Consider the following 25,893-nt stretch of genomic DNA (forward strand, 5'->3'; position numbering starts at 1 on the left):
TTATACTTGTAGAAATCTTGTTTGGTTTTAGGGGGTATTTTAATATAAAGATATCAACTCAAAGACAACAAAATCAGGCTTAGGAAAAACATTTATTGACGAAACCATTCACCATCAGCAAAGTTGTCAGCGCTCAAAGAGCAAAAGGGAAATGTCTTATTTTGCAAATGTAACAATGTAAAATAGTCGCAGATGCTGCTTTAGGCAATAGCCCCAGTCGAGCGTTTTCCATTGCACATATGAGCAAAATATAAACAATTGGATAACAGGACAAAAATTAAACCAGAAAAAAAAAATCAAAACCTGCAAGATACCAAAACAATTATGCTGACTGAACCAAAATAGATGAAAAACATCCTTTCTTGTTAGAGGACCATAATCAGGGTTACTTGGACAACCCGAACACCACCTTTGAGTTGTCAAGTAACATCTAAAAAGAAAGCATGACTATAAAAAAATGGAGTTCCCACACACATAAGCCATTCTGTGACGTCCTCATTTCCTGTCGTTAGAACGAGAGCGGCTGCAGGGGAAAGGACACAAACAATGGGACGATAAAGCACCCAGCAGTATTTTAGTGAGGGTAGAACACGTCAACACCACCACCACCACCACATACCTCTTCGACCGCGAAATTGATCTTGAGCGCTTACGGGTCTTCTCTCGGGAAGTAGACCGATATCTGCGTTTGTCTCGTGAAAGAGACCTGAAGGGGAAAATAATGCTTAATTCACAAATGCATTTGAGGGGAGCTGGGGTTGGGGGGGGGGGGTTCTTTATATGCATGTACCTGCTACGACTGCGGCTCAGGCTTCTCCTCCGAGGGGATCTAGAATGTAGTTGAAATTGGGGACAAATGTTTTAAGCAGGGTTGAAGTGTTTGGATACAATGGAAAACTTGCAGGATCATCTGGATGGAGTTCCCAAATAATGGGTCTACATTCATTTTTAGTAAAAAAAAAAAAAAAACTAATCAAAGTTCCGTATATTTTTTTTTTTTTATATACAAGAACCGAATGAGCCAGTACAAAGATTGTCATTGGTATGATCAATGCTCAACCCTGGAGGTCACTTGGTGGGGAAAACAAGATTCATAGTGCCAAGGTGCTTAAAAGGTTTACGCATATCTATAAATATACTATGCAATATTTTCTGAGTGTCACTAAGTTTGTATTGCGTTTGTGTGTGAGATATTATAGCACAAAAAAGGGAGAAAAAAAAAAGTGTGCCCGTTTTAGGATATTTGCTGGCACTGCAGCAAACCAAATGGGTATTGATTAAATTGAGTTATAACACGTTTGAACTATACATGAGACAGCTGCACTATACGTGATATCGTATTGACAGAGAAGGAAAAAGAACCAAAACTGCAAGGTCACCCAAAATGGCCAGTTGTTGAGCCGTGAAACCTATCATGCACACAGGCAATTGTTTTCCGTCAATTAAAAATGCACAGTAGACCAGAAAGTCTTTCTAACGTTTTGTCGCTCTACTGGGATAATTTTAAATATTTAAAATGACAACTGCCAAGTGTAACATGTGAGTTTTGAAATAGAAAAAAGTCAGAACAACTATAAAGAGCATGATAAAAGCAACTTACTATTTTGGGGGGGGTTTGGACAAGAAAGAAATGGCGCATGGTAGCCCTGGCGAGGGAGGTGAAATTGCAGAGAGGATCTGCCACATGCTGCAAATGTTGCCGATAAGAAGTTGCTTGTTTGCTGGCTGCAGGGGACAGCTGTAGAGTTTCCCTGTCTTTAGGGGGGGGGAGGGATGTAAGCCAATGGCCGTTCCCGTCGATACTGCAGCGAATAGTACGAGTAAACACGCCGATTGGTTGATAACGTGAGGTGGGCCGCTGTTGATTGGTTTAAGGTTGGAGCAGAGGAGGATGCCGTGAACTGCATGCTCAGGAACCAAAAGGTTGGTGGAACCTGACGACTGGCGCTGCGCCTGGGTCATGTGACAAAACCAGCCAAGCAGATCGCTGGTCAGCAGTCACATGATGCTGAAAGAGGACTAGTTGACTGACTCAGATGGTGAGAAGCGTGGTGGTGACTCTGCAACGGGGTTCAGTTTATTAATAGATGGAAAACTGAACTCAGCAAAAACAAAATTTATACCGACAGAAATTTATTCTAAAATATATGAATACGTGTATGATTGATGAGGTTTTAATTAAAGTAGCTCTAAAAGAGTAGCGTATTTCTACAAAATGAGAATTTCTCAGGTTGGGAGCAGACAAAAGCTGCTGTTGACAGTTGGTCCAATTTGGCACTGCCAAACATACTGTACAGAAATGCGTGAGGCAAACAGATGATTGTGAATAATCATAAAGCTTTTGTTGTCAATAACTTATCAATAAGTATAATTTTCAAATCAGTTTGCTTCTCACAGTTTGGGGAAATCAGCCATGTATACCTACTGCAAATGACACGCTAAAAGCTTGGCGTGGATTTAGAAAGATACCTGCGTCTAGCTGGAGAGCTACGGCGCCGGCCCTCATCCCTCGGGTATCGACTCCAGGATGGAGGAGGACCACGGCTTCTAGAACGTTTTTCCCCAGTTGATAATTCAACACGAACTTGACATCCACACATTGATCTTACAACAACAGAAAAAAAGCCCATTACGGTTAGTATGATTGCAACTGGTGATGGCATACAATGAATAATGACAAAAAACAGACATTACCTTCCATCCAGTTCTCTCACAGCATCAGAGGCGTCTCTCGGGTCTTCAAACTCGACAAAGGCAAACCCCGGTGGGTTCCTGGCAACCCAAACACTTCTTAAAGGACCAAAGTAACCAAAAGCCGATTCCAGCTCTGCCTTATTGCCGTTATTTCCAAGATTCCCAACGTAAACTTTGCAGTCCAGGGGACAGTCTCTGTTGAAAGAAGGGTCTGACAGAAAGAGAGAAAAATTCACTCACAATTGTGTGTTCAGTACACACAACATGCTATTATAACAATTCATGTTTGTGAATATTATAAAAAAAAATTATTGCTAATTATGTATAATCCAGTAAGGATGGTGGTACATCATATGGCCAAGTAGTAACTACTCATACCTCCCATTTCAGCAGGACCGAGTCTACTGATGAAATACCTGAAACAAAAGAAAGATGAGACAGTCACATGACATACCTGTCAACTTAATACATTGCCCAAATACCCAAGTATCTATAAGAGAGCCAAAGAATCAGCACTTGTCACATGTAGTAGTCATAAGAGTTTCATCTAAGATGCTCATTGTCGTAAGAAAGAATCAGACAACATTTTTAACAGTAAATGTTGTATTTCTTCTTCTATATATTAAATATTAATGATGTACCAGATCTGTATCAATACTGATACTATATGTATGTACTTGCATTTTAGGGGGGGGGGGGGGGGGGGGGGAATGCTCGGATTACACGACACTATTACCCCTTTACCTTCCAAACATGCATACACACACCTTTCATGCAAGTGAAACATATCCGATTAATCTTTTTTTTTTTTTAACCAATATTGGATCCAACGCACATGATCACACATTAACACTGCCATTATTAGAAAAAGGTGAATGGATTTTTATTTTTTATTTTTAATGTGTCACTGGGTCAGTCATGCTCACAAAGTACTACACAGCATTTGGTTGAAAAATATTGCCTGTTTTATTCACTTTGCATTTGGTACTGGCAACAACAGCTACCTAATATATTGAACTAAATGCAGTTGTCATAAGAGTTCTTCTTCGCTCTTTGTATTATATTTTTAAAGTCCAAGTATGAAGTCGAATTTTGATACATTAAATTCATGCATTAGTAATAGTACCATGGCGCATTAAATGACTTCGAACAAGAACATCTGTCAATACTTTCAGACTGATTATGTCATTTGAACCAAATAGTTTTTTAAGGCACGGTCTTTGGACGCCACACTTGGAATAACGAATGGAACGCGGCAATGCTGTCTGCTAACCGCCGAGCTGACGCACGCTAGCAACATGTAGCACGCCCGTTTCTAAATGCATCTTCAAATTAAACGTCTGCGTCAACGGCCCTTTGTCAACACTTGGAGGCGAGCTTACAAAACCTTCAACACTATTAATCAACTCAACAAAGAAAGTTAGGCAGTAAAAAATAGAGCCTGTTTTACTCCCCATCCCCCCTCTAATGAAACAGGCGAGCACGGACGCTAATGTTAGCGAGCAACATTTTAGCATCGCAACGGTTGAGCCAACACTCTTCCGAGCACCGTTGCGTATCGACTGGCATAATTCGACACCACCGTCGAGACCAAACGACGTAGTTGTTTTACTTAAAACGTAATTTTGACTTAAACTCACCAGTAATTAGGGTGTTGCGCGACTGAAATGGTTCCCGTCGAGTTCAGTCCCACCACACACACAACTTGCTCAACTTGTTGTTAGCCTCCCGCCGGCAGGATGCGAGTTGCCTGAAAGGATGACGTACGTTCTTACTCGGCCAGTGAGAGCCCGCTTGGTAAACAGCGCCCTCTACCGCAGTGGAGAATACGATGTCATTTACGTTTCTTGCATGTTCCCTTTCGAACGTTATTGTGTGTAGAAAGACAGACTCACTAGCATTAGATTAAGATTAACAAAGATTGCTGAAAGTGTATATAAACAAATCTCCCTTTAATTTAATATCACATAAAGGCGCATCTCAATAAATGAGAATAACGAGGATTTTTTTTAAATTGTTTAATTCAAAAAGTGAAATTAATTAATTATACACAATTGGGGAAATATTTAATATTTTTTTGATGTAATTTTGATGAGGGCAGCATGGTGAAGGGCATGATGTTCGAGCTACTGTGTTGGCTGTTAGCCTAATGAAATTTTTTATTTGTTTACAATTACAATTTGAAATATTTATGCAAATATTTGGGCTGTCAAAGTTAAAGCATTAACTTTGTAGATTAATTTAAATTATTTAAAGCGTTGGAAAAAAATAAACTCAGTTAACAGTTTTATTTACCTGCTGTGGCAGCCTGTAAACTCTGCTTACATGTGTAGCCAAACGCAAACATGAACAACAACAGACTATTGATAGTTTTACCTTTAAAAGTTGCTTGTACTTGATGGTGAAAATCAAAAGCAATTTGTGCACTTTGCAAAATCAAATTCAAATATAGTACCATATAGAGCAAAACACCCTGCTCAAGTTACCTCCACGGGGCCTCACAAATCTGGAGTGTGATGTCAAGGGCAAAACTAAATCTGTAATCAAAACGTTTTGAGAATTGTTTCTATGAGAAGAATATAAGAAAAATGCCTTTAAAGATGAGTCAGTTTTGACCCTTTTGTGCAGCAGTTGTAATTTACAGGAGAACAATTGTTTTCAAGGATCAAAGACAACAGTCTTTAAATGTAAAATATACTTTCTATTTGATGATTTGACATCAATTCCAGGGTTTTACTTAAGTTAATATACAATATGACGTAGAGGTAGAAAAATACAATAACTTAATTAATTACAGGATAAATCAGCTCCAACCTTCTGGTGCATGTGGAATTCGCATGTTATCCCAGTGCATCCATGGGTTCCTCTCACATTACAAAAACATGGAAGACTGGATAGATGGATTACAGTTTACAGCTAAATTGGACCATGTTGAGAAATGTGTGTTCAATGTAGTAATTAAGTTGGAATTTAAAAAAAAATTCTTCTTGTGTTTAATGATTCTGTACAACATGAGGTCACTTGACTGAAATCAATGAACATTTCTAAAATGGTCAAATTTATTGTTATGCCTCCATACGTACATTTTTTATTTATTTTTTAATCTTGAGTGCGCAATCCTGCCAAGAAACATGAACACAAGTCAGGCTGTACACCCTTAAATGCACAAAACATTTGCTGTGGTTTGTTTATTACTCAGCAGGGAATATGACTAAATCAACGAAATAGTTATTGCTCAACAGGAGATGACTCGCCAAACATGCTTCTTGTACGATATGCTGCATGTACATGCCCAGTGCATAGTTTAGTTTTAAGCTATTGTGTTTTTTTAGGACACAAGTTGTGCAAGAAGACAAGAAGTCTCCACCTCAAAGATTTTTTTTTGTTTTTTTTGTTTTTTACATGACACACTTAAGTAATTTATTGTAGTCTGTTGCTCTTTTTTGGAATCATAATAATACTTACATACTGTATCTTGTTTGTGGTGATTGCTGAGTGGCGCCACACCCGCAAATGTTTAGATAAGGTTCCAACTGTCACTGTGAACAACCTTGTTATGCTGAAATTACGCACTCACACGTCTCAACCAAGCTCTCATTAGTGAGGCGTGATGGATGAAATTGCTTCTTGACGGATTTTCTTGCCTGTGTCGCCAGATTTGAATATAACGCTGCACATTTAGTTTCTGGAAATAACATACTACCTGATGGAGGGAAGTTAATGTTGGCTGTTTTGTAGAAATTGCATTGTTCGCTATCGACAAGGCTGTTTCATACACTGCCATGGTTATGTTTGTGCTCCTTCATGTTTAGCTGGATGACATGGTTCTTATTGAAGTAAAATGATCACTAACAAAGAAAATTAATATTTAATTCCAATAAAATTAACTTATTGCACTGTCTAGATACACCAGCCTCAAGTGCTCTGAAGAACACACCCTTTATAAAACGTTTGACCTTTCAATATGATGTCAGTTTTCCCCTTCAGAATTGTCGACACAAAGGACAAATGAAAATACATTAAGTTATTACATATTTAAATATTAATTCTGCTTAAACTTTAAAAAAAATATTACCCATGAGACATAAAGAGATGACTGTGAACAAAATAGATGCATATTAACAGAAAAAAATAAATAAAAAAAATAAAAATCCTCTTCTTTAGTATCACAATTGATTTCATTGGCAAAATATGAATACTAAAGAACCAATAACTACAATGAAATTTCCATCTCTACTTAGTGGTACTTGATATGGATAGCTAATAATGTAATTCATTAATCCCTGAGAGTATTTAAGGTGTTACCGCATCAATATCCTCACATAACAAACAAGAACGAGAAAAATAATAATTTCAGGGATTAAATAAACAAAGAATTGAGGATTAAATGATTTACTGGGTACAGCAGATGAAAATATTTGCATGTGTACATCATGTACATTATGTTTTGTTCAGTTTGGCCTGGGTAGAAGTCGGTGCACATCCGATGCAAGAAACAGAAAGCCTGCATTCACACAAAAACGTCATGTTTACTTCGATAAACTGTGCTTTACCAAGAAACTGGTTGAGTACTTTATACAAAATAATACGCTAGCACTCTCTGAGCAGATAGAACACCAGAGTTGTTCTTCATGTTTACTTTTTTTTTTTTTTTTAAACCTTCTATCCATCTATTCATTTTCAACAATGCATGCTTGCTTTAGCCCATCAACAGTATGTTTATTAGCATTATGCTAAATTGACATATCTAAAGTAAAGCTAGCTGGTTGGTTCAAAAACAATTACCGGTACAATTCTTTTTGTTTTATGTTTTTTTTTTTTTTTTGTGACAGTAAATGTCAACTGTTTGTTAGCATTAAACTAATGGACGTATCTAAAATAAAGCTAGCGTTGATTCAAATGCAAGTAAGGTAGAATTGTTTTTGTTTTGTTTTTCGTGACAGTAAACTTCAACTGCTTGTTAGCATCAAGCATTAGCTTGATGCTAACAAACAGTTGACCTAACAAAAGTAACGCTAGCTGGTTGATTCAAATATACAAGTACAATTTTATTTTTTTTTTGTTTCATGTTATTGGTGACGGTATGTCAACTGGTGGGCATTAAGAGCTTGAAGTTGACTACTAAACTGCTGCTTGTTGTGAAGTGAGTTGAGCACACGATCGCTCAAATCAAAAATCTTTGCTCTCGAGTCAAATCAATAAATCGCCAAATACATATTTTGCTTACTGTAATTGTGATTCTGCAAAAACGAACAATGTCTTTACAAGTTAAAAATCATGATATTACTTTTATGTCGTGTTATTATGCATCAATCAGGTTCAACCTTGTGCTGATCAAGGAATGAAAACAATGTGGAGGCAGTAGGCAACAAATTCATGCAAGTTTTTTTTCTTTTAAATAGAGATTTCCTGTCTCTGCTTGCCCACAGGGTAAAAGTTCAGGGATCAACAGAAGCACACAGGATATTACGCCATGTACGTAACGCGGATGGGCTTCAACACAAAGAGCATTATGTCGCTTGGCTTATTTTTGTCTCAGCGCTTGTTGGGGGGATACGCGTTGTTCTCACTTGATTCGATCTCCGGCACCTTGTACTTTCTATCACTAAATGGATGAGTTGAACACTATTTACATATTCTGTTTAGTGCCCACAGCCATGCATGGCTGCTGTGAATGACTTGTCCTTCTTCATGCATCCACTCAGGGTAGTGTTTTTCAGTCAGATTAGTACAGCACATTCTGTTCTGTTTCACTTCCTGATGACTGTGCAGGCTGTATCCCTGAATGAACTCACCCGCGTGCTTCTGGTTACACCGAGACACAAGACAGACGGATTCCCGCAACTGTCAGGTTTTTTTTGTTGTTGTTGCTTGTTTTTACTTTTACGGCTTAAAAAGATACTAAGAAAAAGGGATCCTAGTGGTGTATGAGACAGCAAATTTACTTAATCATGAACACAGGGTTTGACATGAATGGATTAAAAAAAATAGTGTGTCAAGTAAAACACACCCATAACCACAAGACACAATAATTACATTTAAAAAAAGATAAGAATTTAAAGACACAGCGCACATCAGTCATCACAAAGTATTATTGCACCACCATTATTAAGTTATTCCTCTTACATGCACGAATATATTGTAATACATATTTGACACTAAAAAAGTGTCTGATGATTTGTCCATAACAAATCCAGGATGTCGAGGATGGAACAAGCAGTGTGGTCTTCACACAGTACGTCAGTATAAACATTTATCCAGGCTTTTCATTTCACGTCAGGTCAGATGAGGTCATCATGACTTCCACGTAAGCATAGCGGGCTGGAGAACGTGCACATCAGCCTGTGGAAAAAACAAGCCGGTCAGTACCAGACCATCTAAATCTTTCTCATCAATAGGTGGGAGGCGTCGCACCATGAATGCCCGTTTGTGTTCTTTGATCGCAGTTGTTTTCTTTGCTCCTTTGAATAAAATGTTCCAACAGCATGCGAGAGACGGTTTCTCTCCTGGTGCCTCACTATATTACTCATCCGGGTGACAACCTCCCCGTGGACTTTTAGAATCACATTCACTCGTGTTATGTCACATTTATTATAACTAGGATCACCATGTTCTCGTCACTTGATGCCTGGCTGGGTGCCAACAATGCGGCTAGATAGTGTGGTACACATCTATATCATGATGGGATCTTTTTTTTTTTTTTTTGCTGCTAAATTGTGCTGCAATTTCTATGCTTGAACATCTATATTAATATAAAAATATTGACAAACAGGGTTTGTGAAAAAGAGTTGCTTTATATCTTGACAAAATCACAAAATCCCATCAGGACAGGTTTATGGCAAAATTAAAAACAAATAAACATCAGATTAATATATATATATATATATATATATATATATATATATATATATATATATATATATATATATATATATATATATATATATATATATATAATTATTATTATTATTATCATTTTTACTTAAACTGTAAGACTCAGACTGTTATAGTCGACAGATGAGAAATCGCTGAAAGGAAATTCCCTCCAAAATGATTCACAGGACAAGATGACACAAATCATTTTTGTGGCCGCAATTTGAAATGACACAACGAAGTGCTGAAACTGTAAAAAGGTGTGCTGAGACGTTCATGAAAATAGTTCAGCATTCTCATAGATTTTAATGGTGACAATTATTCTTATCTCTAAACTGACAAATTTGAAGATATTGGATATTTTGTAGAGAGATGGACGAATAGCCAACCAATTCTTGGTATCAGTATTGATCCCGGGTTTATGTCAAGCCAGGTATCGGTACTTGCAACAGTATCGGACATCCTCTTGCGGCAATTTGGCAATTAGTAAGTAGAAATGAGAAATTAGAATAGAAAATTGTTTTCACGTTCATACAATTTTAAAGCAAATTGCTTAAAAATACCTCTCATTTTTTTGTTTTAGGAAATTTTAGTTATCCAAAGTACTAGTGGTATCGGACTTCGTATCAGTATTGGCGACTACTCAAAAGTTGAGTAGGCCTATCAAATATTCCTAATTTTGTATAATGATTTTTATTTTATTTTTTTGGGTTATCCAGGCACAAATTCTAATCAACAAAATATTTAGAACATTAGGTATAAATTTTTTTTTAAATATTTTTTTTGTCAAAATGTACAGAAATAATAACACAATGTCCTTTTCCATTTCCACTCAAAAGACATTGATTAACAAAGTTTTTTTTTTTTTTTTTTTTAAATATTGACTCTCTTAATGTTTCCTTATTATGACTGACAACTTGTGCAAGGCATGCTTGAGTAGTCGCTCGCAAAAACAACAATGGAGGACAGCATGTTGTGGTTGTGCTTATTATGCAACTGCGTGACGCATTACTTAATGAAGTCAAATTCCATTCAAAGGTTGTACTGTACACAAAAGTACACGCAGTTGGGGTGAAAAGTGTTGAACGCAGTACAACAGTTTGCTTGTTTACAGTCATGTGAATGAGCATTATTTTGACAGTTTTTTTTTTTAATTTTTTTAGTTTTTTTTTTAACATGTATAAATGTCTCCCGTCCTGAAGTAAATGAACCGAAGCACGTTACACTACTGTCTTGAGTGACACACTAATAATGGGTAAAACATGTTCCGACGCTTCAAAATAAGGCAGAACATTGTTTTATAAAACTTTGTCTTTTAGTATTTGTCTAACTTTACAACTGAGAGAAAAATATTTTTGCCATTTTTTGGGGGTGTGGTGCAATGAATGTTTGAATGCCTTTGTTGTCGCCGATGTTGTAATTTGTTAATGTGTAAAAAATAAAATCTGCAAAAAACTCATTTCATTTTTTGCTATTTTAAAAGCGCTAGCCAAAGTCAACAGGCCGATTAATTGGTTGGGCCCAAATGTGAAGCCGCAGATCACCAGGATTTCTCACAGTAATTACTAGGGATGTAACAATATCCAAATATCACGATATAATATTATCACGATATGAAGCTCACCATACGATAATTATCACGATATTGTCGGGAGGTTGGCGATATTTAAAAAAGGTCACAATACTGTAAAAAAAAAAAATAGCCCATATTAAAAAAAAAAAGCACAATATTGTGCTTTTTGTACATAACAGCAAAACATATAAACAACCTTTAATCTTAATATTGAGGCACTTAATCGCAAATGCAAGCCCACATTGAGTTCCTCCACATATTGACTCGCTTCAAAGCATTTTACAATCCCCTTCGTCTGACAATTAGTGTATTTTAAACATAAAAGGGCCAAAACATACTTAATAAAAATGAAACTGCACAAAAAAACTAGCCACCAGAGGGTGCTATAACTGCACAAATGGAAATCAACGTGACTTTTTTTTAACAGATGTGTAGCTTTTAAATATCGTGAAAATGACGACATTGACGATATTGTGGCAGTTTTAATATCACGATATTGCCGGTATCGTTACATCCCTAGTAATTACCAACCGTTACTTAACAAATAGATAAACATCAATATGTGCCATTTTATTTCAGTGTTTACATTCCCAAATGATCACTACAACGATCTGGGAAATCTCAACACTCGCGAGCTTTTATTAGAACAAAGCCCGCAGTTCTTTTGTGTGTGTGTCAAACAAACAAAATCAATCTTTGCTTTTTACGGTCATTAGTCACGGACTGACACTCGTTATGCCAATAGTTTCAAAGGCAGCATTAAGTCTGTCTGTGGTCTCGGCAGATGGCAGATGGCCACCCCACACTGCGTCTTGGTCTCTGGTGACGTTTTTCTTCCATATTCTGGCTGTAGTATGACCATGCTAAATGTCTACTTCTGGGAAAGTTTTTCCTTTCTCTTGTTATGTAATTTATAATGTGGACTGTAGTCTAGAACAGGAGATCTTAAGACCTCTTTTGTCTCAGGAACCCCTTACAAGGAATAGACACTCACCTGCACGCTCAACTAACAACGTGGTAAATGGTTAACTGGAGCTGGAAACAGAGCTCGTTATAGGCCACTGCCTTCAAATGCACAAGCCAATATGCAAATATGTGTGTATGTGTTGGAGGTAATTACTGTCAAGTAAGTAGATTTATGAGATTGGCCACAGAATCAATTCAGTTGTCAAGGTACCGCTTGACATCACGATCACACTTTTAATTGGCGTAAAGCTACAAGGTGAGAGAAGGTATGTTTGTTTTGTATTGCAACTCAAGGCCTGGGAGGCAGATCCCGCCCACCACATGATTTTTTTTGTGGTTCGCTGAAGTAATTCAAGTATTTATTATTCCTATTTCCTGCTAAACTGATTTGTTCCGTTCATTTTCTAAAATTGGCAGCAATTGCAATCTTTCTTTTTTTTTTTTAAACCAAATCCATGTTGTTCCAATACCGATACTGGTATCGGCAGAGGTGCCGATACTGCATTAAAACAGTGGTATCGGTGACTACTCACAAGTAACATGCCGATACCATTAATTCCAACGCTAATATAGGACTTTGGATGTATCATCTCGTGTCTTGCTGGTGCACGACATTCATTCTGATATGTGACATGTTCACTGCATGCCGATCTAAGATATCCTATTGGCCCTTGAATGCTCTGAACCAATGGCAGGACAGCTTTTTCATGTTGAGGGAAAAAAAACCTTAAGTATCGGTATCGGCCGATACTGCTACGCTGAGTATCAGTATCGGTATCGGCAGCCAAAAAACAGTATCGGAACAACACTAATATATATATATTGCGAATTTTGAATGATTTGCAGGACAAAGAGCAGGCTACCTAGCTAATAATACCTTCTTTTTTTTTTTATTGATTTTTTACTTTATTCTGTGAAACATACAAAATGAGTTCTTGCACTTATGTTAGTTTCTTGCTCAGTTTTGTGCCGTCAAAAAAAGTCCTTTGCACTGAGAGAAAAAAAATGTAAAAAGTAAAGAATGTGGTACCACACTTCAGAACCATTGGTATAGTATGTTTGGGGACCATCCGCATATTTTTTGTTTGTTTGTTTGTTTGAATTGAATAAGCCACAATTAATTGCAAATGTCGCAGCTCCCCAAATCCCAGCTCGTGGACCGCAGGGGTTCAACGACAAGGTGTCAGTCTCGACTCGGTTGTGCTCGCACGGCGCTGTTGACTTATCCCAGCTGTCAGCTGACCGCGGGTGGGAGGGAGGAGGACAGCCCGCTACGGAACAGCCTGTTCCCGGCAGACCAACCCCGGCACAGAACGGGTTACAGGTCAGTGTGTCTATTTGGAACACAGTGTTCTCATCAGCAGCGGCGGCGGCGGCGGTACAGCCACAGTACAGCCGGAACATTGTGTTACTTTGTGGCTCCTTTCCAAGACCTGCCCTTCATTTCATACTCAACGCCCTCCCTCCACTACTTTCTCTCTCTCTGCGCCCTCCCTCCTCTCTGCGTATTTCCCGCCTCTGTACGTCCACCCGGCTCATTTTGACGTGTGCACGCTGCGCTCCATGTGGCCGGTGAGCTTGTTGGCGTTCGTTCAAACCTCAACAACACAAGACGCCACTCGGGTGCAAGACGCTCGCAGCGTTTCGGAACATCTCGTACCCAGGACATGACGTCATTATCTAGAACCGGCGCTCTTTAGTTCACTTTTACCTGGTGGATATTTATTTGAAAAAGCAGCAGAAGAAAATGTGAGTCATTATTTATTTTGTGACTTAAGTGGAGTGTTTGTTAAGGTCATTGAGTGATAGAGATCATTTTTTTTGCGCATCCTCAAGATTTAGTCCATGATGAGGATGAAAATTGGGGTCATGTGATGTGTCTGATGCTGGTGATGTGTTGAAGGAGAAGTTGCGTGGAGGATGGAACATGTGTGGGGGCATTTGGGGTTGCAGGTGTAACCACTGTGCTGTCGAAAAGGGGGGTTGAAACTACATTCAAGTGTATCATCTTTTTTTCCCCCCATTATTTGCCAATATTATGAAATAGGCCATGATAATATTGTTGAACTGACAAATAGAGAATGTGTTTACATGGAGATGACGTGATGCGAATGTAAGATTTCCACATGAATGTTGCAGGAAAGTCTGACTCATTTGATGTGCTTCAAAGAAAAGCACAAAAAAAACCCCAAAAGATGAGGAAGACATCAGAGACTTCTCTAATATGCAAATCGTGTACTAATGTCTGGTTGCACATTTGGAAATTATCATCGTTCATGTTTAAAATGTCCTTTAAATGTTGACTTTTTGCTACTACAAAAAAAAAAATCATTGGATCACATGTTACTTTTTTCGGGAATGGTAAAGAAAATAGACAAAAAGAACCTCTGAGATGTCAACAAAATCCTTTATGTTTTTCCCCCCCATCATATTATAATCAGAATAATTCATCCACAAAATAAAGGTGTGTCGATAGATTTATGTCCCCGTGAATTCTACATTTGTGTGACTCAGATGTTTTCGCATTCCTGCGTGGGGTTAGTGAGTTCAGGTCTTCACACCACTTGATTTGATCCGTTGTTGGACGTTCTTGTCACAAAGGTCGGTTGATTACAATAATTGCGATTCATATGTTGAAGGAGATGCGACGACTCAAATGAAATTGGTTTCATAAGAGGGGTCTGATATGACTGCACACCGTCAAGCTTACACCGGCGGGGAACTGAATAGAAGGAACATTGTGTTCACTTCAGACACACACACAACACACGTTCGCACGCGGACAGTACATTTGAGGACACTGCATTGGTTGTATTACAAGATGTACCTGCCATTTTCTATAACAAATCACAGACAAGATGTCATCACAATGACAAATCCATTTTCTGTAATCTAAGAAAGTGGTACACATTGTGCAGACGTTTTCAAATGCCTAAATTGGGTTATGAAGTTGAAACTGTCAAGCTAAATTGGGGCATGACTGAATTTAATTCAGGTGTTTCATCACCTTGCATGTTACAAAACTCCTGCCAGTAAACGGGAGCACACGCAGTCTCCATTTTGTGTTTCCTTTTTTTTTTGGTTGAGCTCATTTTCTCAAAGCACACAATGTTCTTTTTACAAGTCTGTCCTGACAATTAAAAGTCGCCGCGAACTTATTTGACTACCTCGACTCGTATAACCCTCGAACGTGCCGAGAGCGATTCGGTTGCTTTGCTTTTTAAAGCCAGTCCAGTGCGAAGTTAACTTTCCAGTTGGAAAGATATCTGAAATTGAATACTGTCTGAAAACTGTCACCATCTTAACGGGTGATAAAATAAAACTCGGACTGTGCAAGGAAGTGGAGAGAGAGCGGCATGCTGACCAGTCAGCTTCTTGCGTCATCCAACATTCTTAATTGTAAAAAATAAGGTGTTTATGAAATGTAAATACTCACTTGATGACAAATCTGCTAAGCGCGGATCATCTCTCACGTTGTGGTGGGGGTCCGAGCAGCCAGAACTCACTCACGTCATACCGAGTTCAATTTTCATCTCATCACTTTTGCGCAATTTGAAGAACATTTTGATTAAGTTCCCAATGCGACAACTCGATTTGGAGATTTCACTGCATACTACTTTGATTTTCTGTAAATCTTTTTGGTTCATTCACTTCCACCAACGTCGCTTTTGGGGTCTGAATAAAAATCATCTTCCTGATTATCTCCTCCTCTGAATCTTGAACGCGACACTTCAAATCCACATCTTTTTAGCCGTCACCATGGCAACCTCTAAATTCATTTGTCTTGTTTTTCTAATGATGTTCCATCTCATTTTATAGTTTCCCAGCCTTTATACATTTTCACATTAGAAAATCTCATGGCACCGCACCAAACACAAATGTCACAATATGTATGTTTTTTTTGTTTTGTTTTTGTTTTTTTAGGACTTTACAACGATTACTAAGTGAATACCTGTTAAGTGTTTTTATATGCAAATGAGGGGCTTAGGGTGTGGAATTCATGTCTGTGCGTGTGTTTACTTCTGAAACGTTGGCCTAGAATTTGCACAGCTTTATGAATCTGGCCAAAAGAATGTGCATGCACATTTCTTTGAAAGCTCATTTTTAACTTTTGTATTTGTTCACACATAGTTGAATGCATTTCGGCTCGACTATACTAGAATTGTACCCCAGTGTGCTTATCACAACCCTTTATCGGTACTGACACGTATTTTTGCTGACAGTTTTGCCTTGTTTGCAAACAAACTTGATTGTTGACACTGCCAGGAACTCTGAGAAGTTTCACCTCACAGAGGAAAAGTTGTTTAATGTAATAGCACTTTTGGCGGAAACTTTAATGCTCAGTTGCCTTTCAACGTGGTTGTAAATACAGGACGGAGAAAGGTGAGTATTCCATTTTACACCAGCTACAGTAATGGTTGCAAACTGAAATATAAAAAAAGGCATTTGGCAAAAAAGCAAAGCATCCTATTGTTTACTTCTACTACTCATATAATAATTACAATAACTTTATATAGCACCTTTCTAACAAAACATGCTCACACAGTACTTTGACAGATAAAATAGTATACAGTAAGTTATTGAACATCATGATCTCATATTCATATATCTCTATAAATATAGATAAATAAGTGGTTAACTAACCAATTAATCATGAAAAAATTATCATGTATCAATGCAGATTAATCACACTATTAATACTGAGCGCAGATGATTCTTTAGTTGACAGCGGATTGTTACATTAAAGGTAGCACAGGTTGTGTTTGAGCGATAAACATAACTACATGCATTAAAGTAAAGCATTTAATAATATACATATTTGTGTATGACATTCAGAATATTTGTTCATATCAAAATATCAGGGTCATTTTCCCCCCAATTTTAAATTATCCATGTAATAAACTGATTAGAAAAAGAGGAGGATAAGCATGTGCAGTGGATCAAAAAATGATGAAGACGACCTCATAAGATTCAATATTGAAAGAATGAACACATAACAGGTGCTCTTCAAATTTGGCGGGCAAAAACTGTTGATTTAAAAAAGCCTTTTTAATTAAGAGCTTAACTCATTCACTGCCTTTGACAAGTATACTTGTCAATTGTATTTTTTAGAGCGGTGCTAAATGGGGGCGAATCTGAGCATGCTCCACTGTAAATATCAAACTTGGAAACAACTTTACTGATGCCCAACCACCGGTAGATGACATCATTGCCCCATTTTATAGGAAATAAACACAGTTTCAGAGTCCATGGGAGAAATGGCTGTATTTTGGCAAACCTACATTTTTCTGCTGTCAATTATAAAAGAACGGGACGGGACAAAAAGTAGGGAGTCTATTCTGTTATTTGGTAGATTCGGTTTATATATAATTATTGAATGTAATATCACGTGAGTATTGGAAATGTAAAAATTTTCTATAATGACTGGCAGTGAATGATTAATGGTGATTAATCAAAATTCCAAGATGTGATTAATCTGATTAAAGATGTACTTTACTTATTTAGCCATTTTGGGCAGTCAAACATTAAGAGTTTGTGTGTAATAAATTAGATATTTTCATTATTTTTCATGTACAATTAGTACCTTTTAAAGACACATTTTGCCACTTGCTGTCGACTGAAAATGACGTCACAAGGGCTCTGATAACCAATCACAGCGCAGCTTGTGAATGTCACATGACCAAACCTAGACAACAGGGGAGCTGTGATTGGTTGCCTGAGCCCTTGTGATGTCATTTTTAGTCGACAGCAAGTTGCAAAATGTGTCTTTAAAAGGTACTAATTGTACGTGAAAAATAATTAAAGTAACAAATGAATTATAGACAAAATATTAACTTTTTGTTTTTTGCCGCGGGCTGGCTCATAGATGAAAGTTCAGATATATAACTCAGTCAGCCCCATCTGTGTTTTAAACGTGCTTAAAATCTATTTTAAAAACACACTTGAAGCCAATAAAGTGCTGCTAAAATGGGGGTGATACTGTATGATGTCACCGATTTGATGCAGTGAGAAGTCGAGCAGCTGCTGCACTGTGAACCAGCTGGAGGCGAGGGCGCCATTTTTGACTCATACCGGAGACGATTGAGTTGCGGTAATCACGAGAAAATTAAGGCATGTATGGTCAGGTTAAATAATTGTTGATTGTATTTTGGACTTTATGGTGTTGTGACGGTGAAATCGCAATTAAAAAAAAAATGACTTAAGCTTTTGTCTGTGCACGTTGTCTGAAATGGAATCAAGGCTGGTTTTAATGACGTGAGTCGCGTTTATTCGTTCTGATTTTGAGTTATCAAGTTGGAAAAGAGTTTGCGCCATTCAGCAACTGATGTCAGGAAGCAGACATCTAATGGTGATTATTTGTCAAAGGAGCAGCATAAGAATATAATATTGGGCCTAAAAGTGAACCTTGCGGTACACCAAAGGCAAGTGTTGAGCAGCATAGTTGTTCATTTTTGTCCTGTAGATTGTTTCATGTGTTGCATAAGCACAATGAGATCAGGAATGGTTCTAATATGAAGTACATCGAAATATAAACCCGATATCGGCACTAAATCAGCTCTCCGCAGCAGCCAAACATCATAAAATGTCTACTGTGGAGCTTCTGTGTTATGTAATACAAACGAGAAAGAAGTACTTGCTACATATGGTGTGAATGAGAGATTACAAAGAACGGCTTGTTGACTTGCGATAAATTTCCCGATTTGTTAACACCAGATTTTTATTTGAACTATTCTCCAGCCATGCAGCGTGACAGTGATGACCACAAGCAGACATGACAACTGATCAGGATCTTTCTATGGACGGGCCCTCGACAGCTGCTGTGTTTGCAGCAAAGGGAACTGATGTAACGTCTAAAAAAGACCAAGGAATAGTCAAAGTATGTGTTATCTTTTTTTTTTTTTTGGTAGTGTGAGATTGTGTTCGGGCTCTTTTCGGTCACATGGCAGAGGGTTCGTCAACCGTTTTTGAATGTTTTTTTTTTTTTGTCTTCCTGCCTTAAGCTTGTCAAGCGTCATGGGCGCGATGGAGAGCGCCCAATGATTGGGGACAGAGTGACAATCCATTACACTGGAAGTCTCCTCACTGGGAAGAAGTTTGACTGTAGCCGAGATCGTAAGGAGCCCTTTTCCTTCAACGTTGGCAAAGGTAGATGACTCATCCCTCGTTCTTTATTCCTCCTGTACAGTATGCAAATAGCGACAAAGCTTTTTTCTCTCGCGGTGATGAGAACATTGACATGCTGGTCTTCTGAGTCTCTGTCATTGCCATGGTGACTGGGGATGGGCATAATGATTTATTTATTACGTAAGATTACCCGTCACATCTTAAAGCGTCTATGCAAACTTTAAACCTTGTCAGATTTTATTTTTATTGTGCAAAAACTCAATAACTGTGTGTTACGTTTCAGTGTTTTCTTTCCTTGATTTCTCTCTGGTGAGAAATAATCTTTTTAAAAAATATATTCTACATATTTCCCTTGCCTACAAACAGGACAAGTCCTCAAAGCATGGGACATGGGTGTGTTATCGATGCAAAGAGGAGAGGTGTGCACGTTGCTGTGTAAACCGGAGTACGCTTACGGCGCCGCTGGAAATCCGGACAAAATTCCTCCCAACTCGTCAGTGCTTTTTGAGGTAGGTAAGGAATGTCGCCATTGAAATTTGGGCCTTGAATAGAGCGTGCATTCCACTGAGTGACCATCCCTGGGCAGAGCAGCCATATAGTCCTCCGCATTGCTGAAAATAAACAGTCAACAATTGAATGGCTTCACCAGAAGCAGATTCATTTTTCAGAATGTTCCTGAATCCCCTTCAAACTCTCGTTTGCAGCACTTATGTAAGAAAAAGTCCTCAGATATTGTTATGCCAAGATGTGCCGTGATGATCAACTGTCATCCAATTAAGTTTCATGGGTTCCCATGAAAGGCCCTGTTTAAATATTATTATTGTTGTTGTTATCATTATTATTATGTGAGCGCATTTATACAACCTCGAATTCCAAAATGTTCTTAAATTTAGAAATACTTTTGGTTTGATTTTCATTTATTAGAACAACCATTTCACCAAGGTTGTCTTCACTTTGACACATTTCATTTTCAAATGAGTTATTAGCTCAAAGGGAGATTTTGAAGTGCGAATAATAACTGCTAGCAAGATTTGAATATAGCCCCTAGTTTCTGACTAAAGCCATGTCCCTCACACAGGCATAAGTGTGACTTTTAAACATGACCATTTATTACGCAGCACAATTATGAAAGTGCGTAGTCGTGATGTATATAGAGATTAGCAATACAGCTAGCATGAGCACAAGCCGATGTTAGCCAGGCTGCTACATTGGTAGCATGAACTTTTGTATTGCAGTGTTGTGTGTTACTATAAAATTAAATGTTGTCGGTTTCAACGTTTATTTTTGGGAATGTAAAGTCATTTAAAAATCAAGAAGAGGTGATAAATGTACATGTCAAGCAGAAATATCGCTAATTCTGCGTTGGTTTGCTTTTTTTTTTTCCTTCAGATCACTGTAATGTCTGCTGCAGACTATCGTGGCAGTTCTAAAAATGACAAATGACAAAAGTGTCTTTTAAAACTGTAAACTCTTTCTTTGATTACATTTTGAAGAAAAATAAAAATGATCAAGGTTGTCCTAACATATTCAGTAAAATCGTCTACCTATCGCCAAATGTTCTTTTTGTGTCTAACTCCTACATGTTTTTTGTTATGTATTTTCACCTCCCACACTAAATGTTCCCTTGCACACTGCTGTTTTTTTTTTTCTTTTTGCTTAAATTGCACCTCTCGCACCATTATTTATTTAAAAAAAAATGAAGAGTGTTTTACTTTACTCAAACAGATAGAACTGCTCAAGTTCGAATTAGGAGAGATGCTCACAGATGATGGCGGCATCGTACGAAGAATAAAGGTCAAAGGGGACAGCTACTTGAATCCCAATGAGGGCGCAGTCGTAGACGGTAATCCCCCTTCACGGATCATTGCTCATTTTGCGTCCGTTACTGTGATTAGATAACGCAACGCTTCATGGAAACCTGTGCTGTGTCACCCCTCAGTGCACCTGGAGGGGAGCTGTGACGGTCGACTGTTTGACAGCAGGGACGTCAGCTTTGTCGTCAGCGAGTCGGAGGATAAAGGTGTCCCTCTGGGAGTGGACCGCGCCATGGATAAGATGCAGAAAGGAGAATGTTGCATACTTTACTTAACACACAAGTAAGTCATTAGTGGTGTTTTTCATTGATATGTATGCGTGTATGTTTGCCAGGTGTTATTTAAGTCATCGCGGATGGGATTTCCCAATCAGCAGAGTAAACTTTAAACTACAGGAAGTGTCATATTTACGCTTCCATTATTTTTTCTCTCTCGCAGGTACGCCTTTGGACACAAAGGGAAAGCAGAATTTAAAATTGGGCCAGACAAAGACGTTGTGTATGAGGTTACCCTCAAAGACTTTAAAAGGGTAAGCCATCTTCAATCAAAAATATGAAAGTAGCTTCAATTTAGACAGTTTTATGAGTATTATATTTGCTCCATTAAGGCAAAAGAGTCCTGGGAAATGGACTTGCATGAAAAGCTGAGCCAGGCCTCAGAAATCAAGCATAAAGGGAATCAGTATTATAAGGTAGAACATCCTTACTTTTCTATCCTAGTAAATAGAGATTATTGTCCGTTCTTGTCATTTAAACAAAAAATATCTTGTATTTTAGGCAGGTCACTACTACCACGCAGTCATCCAGTACGAGCGAATAGTTTCCTGGCTTGAGATGGAGTTCGGGAATGGCTTGGAGCAGCAGAAGCGGATTAATGACTTTCTGTTGTCAGCCCACCTCAACTTAGCTTTGTGTTTCCTGCGCATTCAAGATTTCTCTCTGGTAGTGGACAACTGCAACAAGGTGCGCTGCGTTTAGACGCCATTTGAATTGACGGCCGCACTTCACAAGGAGTCACCATGCGTTGTTTTTGTTGCCACATCCAAGGTGATCGATCTTGACGCTAGCAACGAGAAGGCCTTGTATCGCCGTGGCGAGGCCCGGCTCCTCCGAAACGAGTTCAGCCTGGCCTTGGTGGATTTTCAACGCGTGCTTCAAGTCAATCCCGCCAATCGGGCGGCTCGCAGTCAGATTTCCAACTGCCAAAGCAAGATGAAGGAATATCACGAGCTGGACAAGAGGACTTATGCCAATATGTTCCAGAAATTTGCAGAACGTGACACCAAGGTCTGTAAATACATTCTTTTGACAATACTAGTAACTTAAAAATGAAGTCAGACCAAAATAATAATAATAATAATAATAATAATAATAATAATAATAATAATAATAATAATAATAATAAAAAATGTTTTAGGCACCCCAAACCTGTTTTCTGAGTTATAGTCATGTGACATTTGCATGGCGAGATGTGATTGGTTGTTACCAAAGCCTTGAGCAACTGTGATGTCATTTTCAGTGGACGACAAGTGTTAAAATGGCCGACCCCTGAATTGGATAAAACTGGTGGATTTTGCTGCTTAATTCATATTCCACAAACACAATATTAATCAGAATACCATGTTTAGACTGGTGGGGCTGTATAGAACATGTTTGGTGTTTACTTCCTCTTTGGTGTTATTTCTACAACCATATCACACACATGTATAATCTAAACTACAGTAGGTGTATAAAAAAATATTCTGACTTTGTGAAGACGATAGTGGTCAGTTTTCACTGACACTATTGTTTATAAAAGCAACTACCGTATAACGGCAATGATAGAAAACCACAACATTGGAGTCGCCTTTGCCCATGGTGGTTGCTCTCCATGATTATACTGCCCTCTAGTGTTCATCTGATTTTTTTTATTTTTTTTATGTTCATGCTTGAAAATGACGACGTTCCTTTTTTTTCTACCCAATTTAAATGAAGCGGAACATTACGCACAAGCACACTTTCCACGAATATTTTTGTGTGTGTGTGTGAAATGAATTTGATCTGCTTTGAAACAGGATGGGAGGACAAAAAGGAGGCGGGACGAGAGCGTGAGGAGCAGCAAGAACGACGAACTGGGCATTAAACGGCGACGGAGTCAGGACCGCCTTTCATGCCAGTGACGTCACGCCTGTGAGGAAATAACAAGCAAAGACTTCTTCGGACAGGGAGCAGAGCCTCCAATCCAAACTCCAATATTCCCATTCCAAAGCGGAGTTCTGTGAGAGAGTTTTGGCTTCAAGACAGCTCATCTTTGCCGTTTTTTTTTTAATTTAAATGTAAACATTAGTTACCTTCATCTTAAATGGCTCCTAAGATGAAATGTGTCCACATCTCCAAAGGTGGTTTTCCAGGGTCTGATTGCACATGTTGCCATTGGCTGTTTTTGGACTGAGACTTGAATCAAACGCATGCAATCTGTTCTTTTGGATAACTTGTGTTAGTGATGTGTGCGCACAGCCTTAAAAACACAATGGTCTTCTTTCCTGCAAAATTCCCTTGAAGAAAACTGATGGACTACTTAGTTGCATCACGTCGGAATAATAAAAAATGCACCGTCTCTATCAGCTGGTTCCTAAATCAGTTAAAACTAATAGGAAATAAGCACAAATGAAAGATGCCAAAAAGGTACAACCTCACATTTCACAATATATTTGGTCACTACTAGGGGTGTAAACAAAAAAACAATTTGAATCGGAAAATGAGTTTCGTTCTACGATAAACTATATCGAGATATGTATTGAGTTGTCTTTCATTAAAGTACTGACAAGTACATGTAAAGTGACAAACTCACTGTATCATACCCACTCGACCTGTTCCACTTTAAAAACTAACACCCGCCTATCGAGTAACGTGTCGAATATCTTACTGGAGAGATGCACACCCCTAATCATGACAATGAACAGTTTTATGAAATCACCAGATTATTAGAGGTGAAAAATGGCAAAACATTGCAATACATTTTCATGAGAAAAATAATTTTTGGACGTATTTACAAATTATTGTTAACACAAGCATTTGTACATGTCTTTAAAGATGAAAACTTTATACAAACTACTGAAAAATGACGTGATAGTATCCTAAGAAAGTTCTTTCATGAAAAAAAGTTTATAAAATATATGACTGAAATTGCACTGTTTCTGCTTGTCCTAACTAAGTTAAGATCCCTAAAGTACACAGTTTTCCTTAACCTTTGTAAATTCCTCAAAATTACAACGTCTTCAATTTAGGAAATTAACAAATCTGGCCACGTGATTCATTTCACATGTGATTAATAGATTAATGTCAGTTAAGTTCTCCATTTAATGCCTACAATACTTTCTGAATGGGAACCAGTTCCCTCTGATGAATGACGTTGCACATTCAAGACTGATGAGAGCTCACAATATGACTTTGAACTTGAAGCAAATGACTACATTTGAAACTGGTGGCAGCTTTAACGAATAAACACTGAACTTAAACTTTCTACGCAAATGTATTAGAACGTTCTGGGTGTCCAGAAAAAGGAGTTCCTAAAAATTGGCTTCGATGATAAACAAGCGTTCGTGCACAGCACACGTTTTAGAATGTGAGACTCTTGAGTTTAGCTTGGCATTGGAAACCCCCTACTGTCCATTTGTAGTCACTGCATGCGGACTGATTGCACCACCACCTTTAATTAAAGACCAAATTGCGTGTGGTCTTTTAAAGGAGACATTTCATCATATACGTGACAACTGTTAGTAAATGCGGGACAGTAATGAAGTCATTTCTGATCATCACATTACAATTTAATGCAATCTTCATTGAAAAAGTGCTTCTTTGTTTTGTTTTGAAATCGCATGAATGTTAATAACAGACAGTGATGCACTTTGTTTGGTCAGACGATCTTTTGCCTAAATGTCTGGAAAAGTACCAGACAATGATCTTGAGATGTTTTATAAACATTGGTATGTTGATAATGAAAAACCTGCCGCTGTTTAAATATGTTTTCGTATCGCCGTGTGAGTGGTAATATTAAGTCATTTCTAAATGTATTGCTATGGCTGTAATCATTTTGTACAGTGAATGTGAGCATGAAGTTCTTTTCTATTACAAAGGATCATTTTGACTATGATTTGATGTATTTTTAAACCCACTCAAACAATAAAATACATGAATAATTGGCGTAAGTGAACAAAAACAAGTAGAAGCACTCTCCCAATTGAGTTTGAACGGAAGCTATACGGGTTTTCTCCTTTACGATGTTTACATGGAAACATCACACTTGGGTTTCATGTTTGAACCTGGCATTACCGCAAAACAAATACTTACAGGCAGAAATGATCTAAGGTACCATTCATGTGAGTGTTTTATATATATATTATTTTTATTATTTTTTTTTGCACTTCAGAAAAAAATAAATAAGCATTTGCATTTATGGAAATGTGTCTTCCTTTAATGTCTTGCCAAACAGTTATAAAATTGACTAAATATATTTGAAATCCTTTCAGGTGATTAAAATATTTAATCATAATCACATGACTTCAATAATTAACTTATGATTAATCACAAATTTTCGATCTAATTGTATAATGAAATGTACAATAAATTTTTTTTTTTCATTTTTCATACGCTTAACATAAAAGTGGGAAAAATGTTTAATAGAAATATGGCTGCATCTTTTAGTTATTGATACAATAATTTCATAATAATTCATAAAATTGAGTTAAAATTAAAAATATGAACTGTACTGTAAAAAACGAGTGTGATGTTGATTTGCGTTGGTCATTTTTCTGCCACTAGATGGCATAATTGCATTTATAAGACATTGGTGACAGGTCAATGCATTTTT

At 37.7% G+C, this 25,893-nt stretch overlaps 2 protein-coding genes and 1 long non-coding RNA gene across 3 annotated transcripts; 1 reads left to right on the top strand and 2 right to left on the bottom strand.

Moving 5' to 3' along the window:
• Window positions 1-73: 73 nt before the first annotated feature.
• srsf3a (serine and arginine rich splicing factor 3a) lies at window positions 74-4,471 on the bottom strand. Its single transcript, XM_077530694.1, has 7 exons — window positions 4,335-4,471; window positions 3,073-3,110; window positions 2,695-2,905; window positions 2,470-2,604; window positions 791-829; window positions 620-706; window positions 74-523 (listed from the first exon to the last, which is right to left on the bottom strand). Exons 2-7 carry the CDS (start codon window positions 3,077-3,079, stop codon window positions 496-498), a joined length of 507 nt encoding a protein of 168 aa, XP_077386820.1. The 5' UTR covers window positions 3,080-3,110; window positions 4,335-4,471; the 3' UTR covers window positions 74-495.
• A 4,149-nt stretch (window positions 4,472-8,620) lies between these two features.
• Window positions 8,621-9,292, bottom strand: LOC144024085 (uncharacterized). Its single transcript, XR_013284665.1, has 2 exons — window positions 9,109-9,292; window positions 8,621-9,036 (listed from the first exon to the last, which is right to left on the bottom strand). It is a non-coding gene; the product is annotated as an uncharacterized LOC144024085 (long non-coding RNA).
• A 4,214-nt stretch (window positions 9,293-13,506) lies between these two features.
• fkbp5 (FKBP prolyl isomerase 5) lies at window positions 13,507-25,479 on the top strand. The gene is made up of 11 exons (XM_077528823.1): window positions 13,507-13,855; window positions 18,845-18,983; window positions 19,108-19,252; window positions 19,598-19,740; window positions 20,957-21,074; window positions 21,171-21,327; window positions 21,484-21,574; window positions 21,653-21,736; window positions 21,822-22,007; window positions 22,092-22,331; window positions 23,099-25,479. Exons 2-11 carry the CDS (start codon window positions 18,879-18,881, stop codon window positions 23,201-23,203), a joined length of 1,374 nt encoding a protein of 457 aa, XP_077384949.1. The 5' UTR covers window positions 13,507-13,855; window positions 18,845-18,878; the 3' UTR covers window positions 23,204-25,479.
• The last annotated feature ends 414 nt before the right edge of the window (window positions 25,480-25,893 follow it).

The sequence above is a fragment of the Festucalex cinctus genome, chromosome 8 (assembly GCF_051991245.1).
Source record: "Festucalex cinctus isolate MCC-2025b chromosome 8, RoL_Fcin_1.0, whole genome shotgun sequence".
NCBI classification, from domain to species: Eukaryota; Metazoa; Chordata; class Actinopteri; order Syngnathiformes; family Syngnathidae; genus Festucalex; species Festucalex cinctus.

Excerpts from the sequence above, each read along its gene's own strand:
- fkbp5 (XM_077528823.1), top strand. The coding sequence starts at position 18,879 with ATGACAACTGATCAGGATCTTTCTATGGACGGGCCCTCGACAGCTGCT. Across the intron at positions 18,984-19,107 it reads AAGACCAAGGAATAGTCAAA|CTTGTCAAGCGTCATGGGCG; the intron begins GTATGTGTTATC and ends TCCTGCCTTAAG. Across the intron at positions 21,328-21,483 it reads ATACTTTACTTAACACACAA|GTACGCCTTTGGACACAAAG; the intron begins GTAAGTCATTAG and ends TCTCTCTCGCAG.
- srsf3a (XM_077530694.1), bottom strand. Across the intron at positions 2,605-2,694 it reads GTGAGAGAACTGGATGGAAG|ATCAATGTGTGGATGTCAAG; the intron begins GTAATGTCTGTT and ends TGTTGTTGTAAG. Across the intron at positions 830-2,469 it reads AGCTCTCCAGCTAGACGCAG|ATCCCCTCGGAGGAGAAGCC; the intron begins GTATCTTTCTAA and ends ACTACATTCTAG.